The sequence below is a fragment of the Lipotes vexillifer genome, unplaced genomic scaffold (genome assembly GCF_000442215.2).
Source record: "Lipotes vexillifer unplaced genomic scaffold, Lipotes_vexillifer_v1.1 scaffold370, whole genome shotgun sequence".
Taxonomy (NCBI): Eukaryota; Metazoa; Chordata; class Mammalia; order Artiodactyla; family Lipotidae; genus Lipotes; species Lipotes vexillifer.
In genome coordinates this window covers 1,036,431-1,049,186 of record NW_006772699.1, presented here as the reverse complement: position 1 = coordinate 1,049,186, position 12,756 = coordinate 1,036,431, and the positions used below count along the sequence as shown (strand labels likewise).

The 12,756-nt window shown below is 47.9% G+C and overlaps 1 protein-coding gene across 1 annotated transcript in view; it reads right to left on the bottom strand.

Moving 5' to 3' along the window:
- The window catches only part of TENM2 (teneurin transmembrane protein 2), a 1,025,435-nt gene that overhangs the window by 65,605 nt on the left and 947,074 nt on the right, over window positions 1-12,756 (bottom strand). Inside the window, exons 20-24 of the mRNA XM_007447833.1 lie at window positions 12,536-12,679; window positions 11,855-12,104; window positions 4,727-4,747; window positions 1,504-1,736; window positions 59-213 (exon numbers count right to left, since the gene is read on the bottom strand). Of these exons, the coding sequence (XP_007447895.1) occupies window positions 59-213; window positions 1,504-1,736; window positions 4,727-4,747; window positions 11,855-12,104; window positions 12,536-12,679 (803 nt within the window). The remainder of the gene's footprint in view (window positions 1-58; window positions 214-1,503; window positions 1,737-4,726; window positions 4,748-11,854; window positions 12,105-12,535; window positions 12,680-12,756) is intronic.

Below are 12,756 nucleotides of genomic sequence, written 5' to 3'. Positions count from 1 at the left end.
AGAGAGAGAGAGAGAGAGAGAGGGAGAGAGAGGGAGGGAGGGAGGGAGTGTGTCCCACCTGGGCCACGTCCATGCTGGAGTCACAGCTCAGTGGCCGGACAGCAGTGAGGTCATTGGAACCCAGCAAGGTGGAGATGATTCCATTCTGGTCAACCTTGCGGATCATGGTGGCGTCGACAAAGTACATGAGCCCGTTCTTGTCAACTGCAATACCTGAGCAAGACAAAGAGTGGGAGTGCGTCTCTTGGCAAAGGGCAGGGCTGGCAGGATGGGGTTGGGGGTTAGGGATGCCCTACTGGGGAATTCCCTTCTTGGATTAGGGACCTGACTGGAGTAGCACACCGAGAGCTGTGGCTCTCAATCTTTTAAGGTGATACCCTTTCTCAAGGGGCACTGTGCTAGATCTGCCTAATTCCTGGGGGCTGGCTGTTTCACCACGCAGCCAAAGAACGAACCTTGGGCTGCCAATGAACTAAGGCTGCACATGAAGGAATGGGGAGATCATTTTGCATCTGCTCTTTTCAGAAAAGATGTTATTTCCCAAGTTCACCGCTTAAAAAATTATTGGTAGTAAATTACTTGAATACCCTTCACAGCTGACGGCAACAATGAGGCTGGGAAACAGCGACCCTTGCAGTCACAAACTCCTAAGTCAACGTGTATCCTCCAGGAAGTATTCCCAATGAAGCCTTGACTCCATCGATACTCTGGGGGGAATGCTGGTCTTAGCACTCCCTTGGTAAGAGGCAGACAGCAGCTTCTATTTCTTTTGCACTTTCACCCCAGTGCGCAAGCCCAAGCCTCCCCGTCCTTATTTCATGCTGCTGTGTGCCTTCAGCATAACGAAAAATGCTAACAAGAATTGGACCTCCAAATGACGGGTCCTTAACCTTCTTTTTTTCTTTCTTTTTTTTTTTTTTTAACATGCCCTTAACCTTCAGTTAGTCCTTTTCAAACAGAGATCCATCAGGGCCATGAACTGCACCCCCCCCCCCGGCCCCGCCCCCAAATCCAGGCCCTTGGAAATGATACCCGTTCTTAATTGCTACCATCATGGGGCATTTGCAAAATGTCAGGTACTGTGCTTTTGACTTTAGATACACTATTATCTAACAGAACAGCTGCGGAGTGGTTGGAGGCCCTCCTACCGGGCTCTCTTCTGTCTGCAGCCCACACAGCTGGCACTCTGGCTCTCGGAGCGAACATTTCCTTCTGACTCTCTGTGACTGGCAGCAGCCAGCAATCTCCAGGAGCAATCCACCCCACTTTCCATTTGTAAACTAAAGACATTTGCGGGTGATGAAGTGTACCTCAAATAAGTAAATCCGGTTTCTTTAAGAAACATTCACCCACACACCAAAGCCATCTATCTAGCAGAGTTAAATTATTCTAGGGGAAGCTGTGTTTGGGACTGCCTGGGCTTAGTTCGGTTCCAACAGGGAGGGAGCCATGCGTGTGGCAAGCTCTCTTTGGGGAAGGGCTTTCTTCCTCTGCAGCCTCTACCTCGAGGGCTCATCAGGGTGGCATCCACAGCCTTGCCTCCGTCCCCGCAGCGGGCTTCGTCGAAGGGCAAGCATTGCTCTCCCGTCCCTGCCACGACTTCTGAATTCCCAGCCAGGTCTTTAGCTCCGCTCAGAGACTTGACTCGGTAGATTCGCCGACTGTTGGTATCAGACACGTAGAGAGAGCCGGACACGGGGTCCACCGCCAGGTAGTACTTGTGTGCTGGGTTGTTGCTTTAGGAGAAGCACAGAGAGGAATGAGAAGGGGCTATGCAGCTGGCCTCCTGGATCAAAGAGACGACAGAAATCCCAGCAAGACTCTACCCACCTCCGCTGTCTTTCCACTTTAGTGAACTGGAAAGAATCTAACGAAATAAGGTAGTGTTCTAACATATCATGGCTCTTAGCTGCTTCTAATTGGACTTAAGCTCCTCACGCTATCAGAGACTTCACCGCTTCCCTTCTTGCTAGAATACCATTGGTTCATTTAGCCGCTGCGAAAGATCTCACTCTGATACTGCTTTTGTGTTTGTGTTTTGTGGGTGCCAGCCTCCTTTCTTTACCCCGTGGGTTTACTATGTTCGCGAGGGGGGCTGAGGAACACTTCCACGGGACAATGTCCTCTTTTTAATCTATGCTTCCTCAGTGCCTCCAAGGTACTAGATCATGAATACTGGGGCAACCTGGAGTTTTCCTAACTTTGTGACGGGCGGCTCCCCAGAGCCATCCCCAGTCCTCAGCCTCAGATCTTCTCTACTGTTCCTCAGTGTGGATGTGAACAAAGTTGGTATCTTGTGTGATGACATGTGATATCTTGCCGACGTCATGTCCACAATCTGAATGGTAAAGGAAAGAGATATAGTTTTCACATCTTGGGTAACAGTGAGGTCACAGGCATGGCCCAGGATCTGCCAGGACCCTAAGACACACTAGGAGAGAGATACCTCAGGGTGGGGGAAATGAATTAGGAGAGCAAGAAGCCTCAGAGACCTGGATCTCTTTCTCTGCCGTGCGTCCAGCTGTCCTATGTGTTGCTGACGAGGACAGGGTAAGATCTGGAAACTTGGCTCAGGACTAAGACACAGGAAACTCTCAACTCAACTTGGACCCAGCTGGCGAACCTAGGGAAGTCTTTTGGCCACGATGGGTCCTAGATTCCTTATTGGGGTAATAAAGAAGTCAAATCAGAGCATCGGTCATGACCCTTTGGGCTCAAACCCTACATTTTCATCCCTCTGCAGTGTCTGTCACTGGCTGGAGGTTGAGACCAGAATGGGTACTCGTGCTATTCCCACACTGGTGATTAACATCACTGCCCCGAGGATGCAAGCAGCAGGCGCCTCTCTGTCCTAGTGTGGGAGACTAGGTTTTGGTGCCACGTGCCTAAAATGAGCACAGGTCTTTTTTTTTTTTTTTTTTTTTCCAGTTATTTTTCAACTGTAGTTTGGAATTATGTGAAGAGGGGAGCTGGGAAAGGTGAAGGCAAGGTGAGGGCGATGGTAGTGTTGGATACATCTGTCCTGTAGACAGTAGCTGGTAAATTACTAATGAAAACACCACCATTTGGGTTCTTCCCTGAGTTAAGGAAGAAAAGAACAAGGAAGCCATTTTTAGGAACAGTTTGTGCGTCGAGACCGTCTTTAATTCCGGCCTCTCCTCAGGTTGCTATTAAGGCGTATCAACTAGAAGTCAAGGTCTTTCTAAAATGCCAGCCTAGATAACAGGTCTGGGGGAGTAGGCTACCTGGGTTCCTTTCCTTCCTTTCTTCTTCTTTTTTTGGCTACTGAGTCTTGAGAGACTATCCATACATGCAAAACCAATTAGGGCAGAAAGGGAAAAAATTCATGCCATTTTCTAATTAGACGCCGTACTTTGTTACTGACCACACAGGAGCTGGTGCCATCATCCGAAGAATCAGGGCACTGCACACCTGTGCCGGTCTGTGAGCAAGATAATTAATTCTGGGGCTTTCTAGGGAGCCCAATTCAAGGAGGCTTTCCAAAATCTCCGGCAGAAGAGCAGCCAGTTGAGGGGGTGGGGTCAGTTCTTGCTGCGAGCCCATTCTTCCCAGGGCCTCATAACTCATTTCAATCAACATTCTTGCAGAGGAGCTCAGGGAGATGGATGGCCATGCTTTCACACTGGGGCTATGGCAAAGGTCAGATGGAGTATGGAAGTTTGAAGCGGGCGTCCCTCCGGGGCATTGCTGCCTTGGAAAAAATTTGGCCCACTGGGGGTGTCTAAAACCAGCCAATTTGGGCGTGCCTGAGATGGAGGAGGCAGAGGACTCCTACGCGTGGCTTTTGCACGCGTCAGACACGTAGAGAGTCCATCAAATGGACTTTGATGATCTTGTAGAGCTTTATTCTTTGTCTGATTTTGACCTAACGTCGCGAGAGCAGGAGGAGCCTCTGCCAACTTCATTTCAAGGAGGGAAGAGAAGGATTCCCTTGAGTATCAAAATACATTGCTTTGTTTTCTCCTCCTCTTCCAGATAAAAAGAAGGTCATTTTTCTTCTATTTTACTGCAACCTGGAGTTTTCCTAACGTTGTAACAGGAAGCTCCCCAGAGCAACATGCACATATATGTGAATTGGACCAATATGGTTTAGGCGATCATCTCAGAGCAGTTGAATGACAAAGCCTACTTAGACAAAAAGTACTCGGCTCACACCCTTCATAATACTTAAAAGTGACTGAATTCCATGGCAATTTCCAACGCATCTGACTGTTGGATTCATTCTGACCAGCGGATTGGCAATTAACTTGTTTTTTTTTTTTTTTTCTTTTTTTACAGTGACCATATATCCAGGGGGGAAAAAATCATTAAGGGTTTGAAAATGAGTTTTTGACCCGTTTCCAGTTCATTAAAGCTTTTGTGAACCCAGTCCAGCATTTGCAAAAGCTAGAAGTTTGCCTCAACTGTTTAGCCCAATTATGGACCGCACTGAGTAGTCGGGATGAAAGTTTGCTGAGGGTTCATTACCTTGCACTTGCATCTTCCGGAAATTCTAATTACTGTCAGCTTATTTGGTTCCTTTTTGACTGAATTTCGTAATTGCTAAAGCTTATCCTATCCACAACACACAATTAGCACAGACAAAGTTACTATATTTGGTACATAAAAATATACACTATTACACAAGAAAGCACAAAACAAAAAGCAAACACAAGGTAGCAAACGAACCATATCAAATTATACGGGAAAGACTTCTTCATCTTACCTATGTTTAAACTCTTTATTTCTTTAGAGAAAGAAAACAGAAGGAAAAAGAACAAACAGTTAGCGGAAGAACTGATGAGAAAGCAAACATGACATTTCCGTTTCTTGTATAATGGGGCCCCCCCCGCAAAGGCACTCTTTTTCTTTTTTTTTTCCCTTCTAGCTGACGGCTCCCAGCACAATTATCTGGGAAACTCCTCTGACCTTGGATTCCTCCCGGCCACTGGAGAATCTAGACAAGAAAGCTTGAATTCTCTGACCAGCAATGTGGCGTCACGTGACACAGGTGGCAACAGGTGAAACGGGCTAATGAAGTGATGGCACACAGGTTACCTCTTGAGTGCCAACACCTATCGATTGGTAATGGCTGCTGGGAGGGCGGGAGTGGAAGGATCCTGAAGCCAAATTCAAGCTCAGCTGTCAGGAGTGCTGTGACGCCTTTGGAACATCCGCCTTGGGTGTGGTGATGCCTGTACCACCTACTTGCCATTGGTGCATTACAGAGTCTGTACCACCCGAGAGAGAGCGGCCCTGCCCACAGCCAATTGCATTTGCCAAACACCCTGTTGAACCCTGAGAGTCTCAACCATTTCCTCTCTCTGCTCCTTGCCCCCTCCCCTCTCCCCATCTCCCTCGCACGCGTGGGCCCCCAAGTATGCATTCTTGCTTACAGATAACACCCATCAGTGAAACTCACAGGCAATACCATCCTCTCCTGATTGTAGCCAAAGACTCCAGTTAACATTCTTTTTCGGAAAACTAGTCAAAGTGTTGCTTCTGTTTTTTTTTAAAGAATAAAAATACACATCAGTTTCAACAGGAGAGTGGCTGAATCTTAAGGGCATTGAGGAGAAGAGAGAGGCTAGGGCCTTAAACAGAGAAGTGCTCCCCACTCCTGAGGCTCCTAGGCCAACGGTGGAAGAAACCCCTGACCCCTCTTTTCCCTTCTAGCTAAGGGAGGAGGCTTCAGGGAAGGAACAAAGAGGGTTTAATGCCCTGATTCCTGCCTGGGTGCGGCTCAGGTCTCTGCCGGGGGCCATCATTAGTGGCGGGTTTGCACGGGGATTACATTTTTATATTTTATTCCAACATGTTAGTTTCTGCATTAAAAAAAAAAAAAGTTAATTAAATGATGCTGATAACTCTTGAGCTCTGACTGACATAGTGCAATTTAAGATTCCTTCTGCAAAGCCTGGTGTGTCAGGGTGGCAGCCAGGAATTCTCGCATCTATTTTATACTGCTTAATGAAAGTGAAATGTTATCTGCCGCCAGTGGTAGTCATACTTGGCTCTTAATTATTGCAATCTCAATTCCACTTTCTTTTCAGTCAAGATTTTGTGAAAACACTGGTCGGGATTTGGGTCTGCAGACCTGACCTACTTCTTTGCTAAGAACATATGCTTTAAGTTGATTAATAGAATACCTGTGTTGGGGGAAGGAGAAGGCAGGGGCGACTAAGTCACTGAGACTGCAGAGTCCAAATGATCATGGAGATCTGAACTTTGGAGAAAGGCTGAGGTCACCGCTATTCCAGACCAAGGCCATCAGCAGAGTGGGTGTTTAGCAAGCAACAAACCCAAATAAGAGCACCAGTGAGTCAGTCTGTGTATTGGGTTGGCCAAAATGTTCGTTCCGTTAGTGAATCCTTTGTTCGATAAAGTTCTTGGTGAAAATGAAAAAGGTCTTTTATTTTTCTTAAAACCAAACGAACTTTCGGGCCAACCCAACAGAAGAGCATAGGTGCCCTACTTACAAGGGACAGGCCTAGGCTTTGCGTCCATGGCTTCGAAGAAACCAACCCTTTGAGGAAGAAGTGTGGTGTCTCAGATTCGAGAATTGAGATGGATTTAGCTCTTCACACTGTGCAGTCTCAATGACTCCCCTGCAAAGCCTTCAGGGTCTCCCCAAGCCTTCTCCGCTTGTCTCAGGGAGCTCTCAGCAGGCTGTCTTGTGATTTATGTGTGTGCGCTCGTCTTCCTAGCTTCAGCGTCAACAGAAGTGAGTAAGTAAATCTGGACATGACTGACTCATCTCCATACGGCTGATTCTTAATAGAGAGCCCTGGAGAGAGTAAGGGCTGGAAAAATGGGTTCTTGAGTGGAGGAAGGAATAGGCTGCTTCCCTTAGCGCTGCCAGACCCTGCCTTGGGATGAGTTCCAATCCCTCACGTTCTGCTCAGAATCACAAAGCTGCAATAAGATGAGATTGTTGTCTCTTTTCACCCCAGTTCTATCCCTCTGTGCCACAGAACAGGGTGGAGTTGGAGCGGCCACAGTTTTTGTTTGTATGTTTTAGTTCCAACGAAAGAGAAGTGAGTTGAGATACATATAGTTCAGTTTTAGGCGGATGTGCTTATGCAGCTCATACATGGTCCTTCTACCACCTTTTAGATGGTTGCTAGCCATTCTGGTACTCACGGCTTTCAGGAATCCTCCTGCCCAATTGTGCCAACTCACCTAGCATCATTACAGAAAGTGGCGTGCTCAATGGAGAAGTCATATGTCATGGAAGTGTAATAGTTAATTTTAACAACAAATTTTAAGTTATTTGTCTGGATTTTGTGATGTTTGCACTAATTGTCAGGCTTTCAAAATTTGCAGCTGGTTTTGGTTTCTTTCCTTATCCTAAATAATAGTCAGTTTCATTCCAAAATTGCGTAAGATTCAGGCCCCGTGAAACCTGGGTACCTCCTTGGTGAAAGAGCTTTGCACACAGTGCCAAGGACTGTCCAAAATTTTATGGAAATATTGTTGTCACTGTTACTCTGGGTAGGTGCTGTGGTATTATTTTGTTTCCTGACCTCCATGTTTACACCCTGACCTCACGGAGGAAGCATTCCTCTCTGCCTACAATCTCATTCTCCCTGATGCTCTACGTTGGCATTAAGCAGGGTCTGCTGGAGCTGTACTCTCAGGCAAAGCTGGCCTTTGGTGAAGCTTACTTTCAATTTCTGCTGCCCCTGCCCGCCTTCCTAGGCTCCCACTTTTCTTGCGTCTCTCCCCTCTCTGGCACTCACACATTTGGGCTGGACCATTCCCTCCCGCTAAACATCCTCCCTGGTGCAATGATGCTGCCGACCTACCCGAATACCACCGTCAGAATCTCAGCATGGGGAAGTGTTTTAGTTGGAAAAAAAAGCATAGTTCATATCATAATATAATTTTAAAATGAGAAAATGAAAAGAAAATTAATTAGCATTTCAAACATGAAGGAAAGTGTGAGATTCTTCTGTTTGTGGAAAGGGGCCAAGTTAAGAAAAGGCAGAGCGACACTGTCCCGTCCATCATCATTTACCGCCTCACACTGGGGTTCACGTCTTGAGATAGTCTCAAATGGGGGGGAGAAAGGAAAGCTTTCCCGCTGACCGAAGTTCACCCTAAGATGTGAGTGACTGACAGATTTACTCTACTCCCCAGGGCCTGGGTTTTCCAAGGACCATCTGAAGAGGGTGATAGTTATGAGAAGGGAAATGGGCTCCTAGAGCTGGGGTATCAGGCTTTCTGGGGAGGTGGGTGTTGAAAATGTCTTGAATGCCAGTGGAATTGGAGCTGGCAGGTGATGACCGGTTTACCTAGGAATAAGGCTCCTTCTACCATCAGAAGTTTTTCAAGCACGTAGAACTCTGCCCCTGCATGTTTGGGTTATAGGCAAAGTAAGAAGCAAGGAAGCAGGAGAGCGAACATTTAAATAAAATTCGGGTTCGGAGGCTCAGCTCTGGGTTGGGTAAGTGAGACAGGGACGGGCACCGACTCCCGAAACTGGCTCATTCAGCTGCCAACTCACAATGGAGAAAAGACAGAAGCACGACAGGTCTCTCCCTGCCCGCCAACGCCCCCCCACCTCCCCGCCCTTTGCTGGTTACTGTTTTGAAGAGAGGGGATTGACATCCCTTTGTTTTCCGGTATGTAGCGGGAAGGAAAGAGGAATCAAACCAGTGTTCTTGTTAAAGCTTAACTTCTAATCGCCTGGATACCTGGCTGATAAAACAAGAGCAAGTCCAAAGGCGGTTAAAAAGGGGGAAAAAAAAAAAAAAATCACACAGCCGTGAAGGGAAATCGACAGTTACACTTCTCCGCAGCTGTCCTCAATGTCACCACGTGGGCCCTTAGCTTGTACCATTGATGTTGTGGCCCCTGCAACTTCAGAGACATGGAATCAGGCACAAACTCCAACCAAACGGTGGATGCTGGTCTTCGTCCCCTTTAACCCAAGCAACATGTCTGGACCCCCTCCTGTGGGCCAGGCACCGCTCTGGGCATCAAGGGGCAAAGATGTCAAAGGTGCCGGCTCTACAGAAGTTCACACCCTGGGGCCCTACAGACTTGCAGAAATAGCTAAAAAACAAGGCAGTCAATGGTGTCACCTTTGTGGAAAATTAGAGTTAAGTGGCCCAGGGTGGGGAGAGAATTATTTCTGCTGGGGTGACTGGGCTTCGTGGAAGAGCCCAGTCTTAAAGATGGAACTGATGAGGGAGACGAGGTAGAGAAGGTGTTTTAAGTAGAGCGAGTCAAGGTGTGGAGGCGGGGATGGGCAGGCAAGGGCTGATGTGGCTCTGAGCAGGGAGAGAGGTGACAAAGAAGCCAGGGCCAGATGTGGAGGGTGACAAATGCCAGATGAAATCATGCAGCCCTCATGGAAAAGCCCAGCGCTAGCTCCACCCCCTTCCCTGCCCACTTTCACGCCTCTCCACTGCCCAGAGGATGCCTACGGAGAAGATGCTTTACTAGGGTAAAAAAGGAAGTAAACATATTAGGAAAGGGACCTAGTCGGGGAGCTCTAGGAGGGTGGCTTGTCTGATTGTCATTTTGACAGGCTGAGGATTACCCAGCCTCTTCCACTTTGCGCCCTTCCTCTCACCGTTCGCCTTTCGGTGATTACACCCTCTTACTCTACCCCCATGGCCTCCCCCTCTGTGTTTCCATGATGGTTGGCTGTTGGCTCTTCTAGAACACTCAGCTCGAGTTGCCTTTTCTTGCCCAGGTCCCCATCTCTCACCCTCGAATGGGTGCTCTTTGAGCCTGGGTTTCATCCCCTTTTGGACCCTCAGAGCCCAGCACGGGCCTGACCCACCCTAATGCTTGGTAAACACATCCTGGATCACTGATCACAGAGGCTGGAACCTTCTTGGGTGGAAGCTGGGTTTTCTTCTCTCCTTTTACCCCTCCCAGTGCCCGGCACGGTCTCAGCTCCTCAGAACACTCAGCATCACTTTCTGGTGGTCAGAGCACTAATCTCTCCCCCAGGAGGGGCCTCAGACACACAAAATGTAGGTGCACCCTGTGACTTCTTCTAAGTCCTTCACTTGGCAGCTGAAGCTGCCTCAGAAAACACCACCGCCCATTTGGCCGCTCAGGTCAAAATCCCAGCATCACCCTTGATTCCTCTCTCCTCTCTCTTTTTTTCCCTCATTTTTTTTTTTTTTTTTTTACACCCTATAAACAGAATTCCTGCCAGGTTTACTTCAAAAATATGCCCCAATTGGAAGCTCCCCATCTCCCCTGCTACCACCCTAGTCCACCTCACCGTCCCCCAAATCCTGGACAACTGCTACAGGTCCCAACTGTAGTCTTACACCCCAAGAGTCCCTTCTTCACCCAACAGCCAGAGTCCTCTTTAAAAAATGCAGATCAGATCATGTCAGCTCCACCCCGCTTCCTACTTCAAATTCCAGTGGCTGTGCATTACATCACGGAAAAGAAAATGAAAAGGAGTGCGTATGTGTGTATAACTGAATCGCTTTGCTGTACAGCAGAAATGAACACAACACAGTAAATCAATTTAAAAGCAGAATACGATTCACACGTGTCGACATGGTCATTCAGGCCCTGAAGCGCTGGTCCCCTATCTACCTCTCTGCCCCACTCTGAGACACTCTCAGAAGTCCATACTGGACTTCCATCAGTCCCTTAAATAAGCAGGCTATTTGCTGATGTTAGGGCTTTTGCACAGCTTTTCTCTGCCTGGGATACTCTTCCCCAGGTCTTCACGTGGCGGATCTCATCATTCAGGTCCCACCTCAAATATCACCTAGTATGAGGGGTTTCTCTGACTACTTTATCTTACGAAGCTTCTTTCTCCCTCCTTCCCACCACCACGGTTCTATTTCTTACCCCGTTAGAGTTTCCTTATGGCATTTAGTGCTTCTTGAAAAATTTTTAATTTGCCCACGTGATTTAGTTTGAAGTTCCCTGTCAGACCACAAACACAACTGAGGCTTTGCTTGTCCCTCTGTTTTGTTTTTTTCTTCCCTTCACCAGACAGTTCTGCACATAGCATATATCTGCCTTGTTGAATGAATTACTTCCCTTATTTATAGACTGCATTTCTCCCTCTACTTACAGATCCCTCTCTAGGTTTGAGGGTCTAGAATCAACTCTCCTGAAAAGAGGGTTTCAAAGAGCTTTTGTCCAGCACAGAGACCTGGACTTCAGACTCAGTAGCTAGCAATGGCCAGGGGGAATCTCCCAGGGGTGGGCAGAAGTTACCTAGCAAGGCCTATGCAGTATTTCTAAGTCAGATCCTAGTAAATGTGCACAGATAGCCAGAAAATTCATAGAGAGCTAGCACATAGAGGTGCTCAATATAAATGCCTGAATTAATAAATGAATGTTAGAGGTTCTTAAACTCTGAGGTGCATCAGAATCTTCTGCAGAGCCTGTTAAAGAGAAGAGATGCCTTGGCCCTGCTCTAGACTTACTGAACCAGTGCCTCCGGGGGTGGGCTCCAGGAATCTGTATTTTTAAGAAGTGCCGCTTTAGAAACCCGTGAAATGGACCATCAGCTTAAAGTAGTGGTCCTTTCACTATTTGGTATGTATCAGATTCACATGTGAAGGTTTTATACAATACGGCTACCCAGGTCCCACCCCCAGCACCTTGACTGAAGGCTTTCTCCTTTGCTGTAAGGCAGGTGTCGACAACTGTACTAGATACACGTGCAGTGTTTTACAGATACACAAAGCATTTCCCCTAGTCCTTATCTGATTCCAGGCCTAGGTTTTAAACCTCAGCCCATCACACAGAATCTGTATTCTCTGAAGAACCCCGCATGCGGCCACCATTTACCCAGGGAAGTTTTGTAGCAGTGGGAGCAATAGGGCAAAAGAAGGTTTTCTGTGCAGTCACTTACCGTAACTCCAAGATGCTGGTCACGTTTCGGGAGGGAAAGATGCGCCGGATGTAATTGAAGTCACCAACGAAGAGGCTCCCATCGACTCCAACAGCCAGAGCTACTGGGGCTAGCAGCTTGTTGCCTTCAGCAAGGCCGTTGCAGCTGGGACAGGAAATGCTCCGGCGGCGGCCGTTGCCCATGATGCTGGTGATGATGGCGGGCTGCTGGGTCAGGAACTGGTTCTCCCCGGTGCCCTTGTGTAGGATTCCTGGGGCAGGGGCAGTAAATGGGGGCAGTTACTGCGGCCCTCTGGGGAGGACACTTCTATCGGCTTACTGAGGATGAGGGGAAGTGACAGAGGGAAGAGAAACAGTAGGAAACGGCAACTTTGGGGAGCTCCCCAATTTCCTCATGATGCTGAGAGAGCATCGAGGCCATGGTACAGGGTAAGATAACATTTGTAGAGATCACTGAGGAAGAACTGTGAGGTACACTAAGGCGGATGGTCTGGAAAACACAGCTCAACATTCCTTGACATTTAAAAGGAGGAGGTGGTAAAACCTACGAGTATTTTGGTCACTTGATGAAAAAAGAGCTACGGGAAGGGGAGGGGGGCTAGCACTTAAATGGCAAGGCCGGAGAGAAGGTTCCAGAGGCAAGACCAGGCCGTATTTGGGAAAAAGAAGTGTGTTCACATACCACTTTTAACGTTGAGGATGTGATGTTTGTCCAGGGACCAGCCCCCGAGGTTGGAAGGGTCCAGCTCAAATCCCTGAAGGAGGGCTGTCCTTTTCTCCCACAGGATGAGACTGGGGCAGGTCTCATATTCAAACCCGACAGACACTGGAAGATAAAAGGGGGTGGGGCAGAGTGGGAGATGAGAGAGTTGCCTTGATTACTCCGGAGCCCTCCAGCAGGAA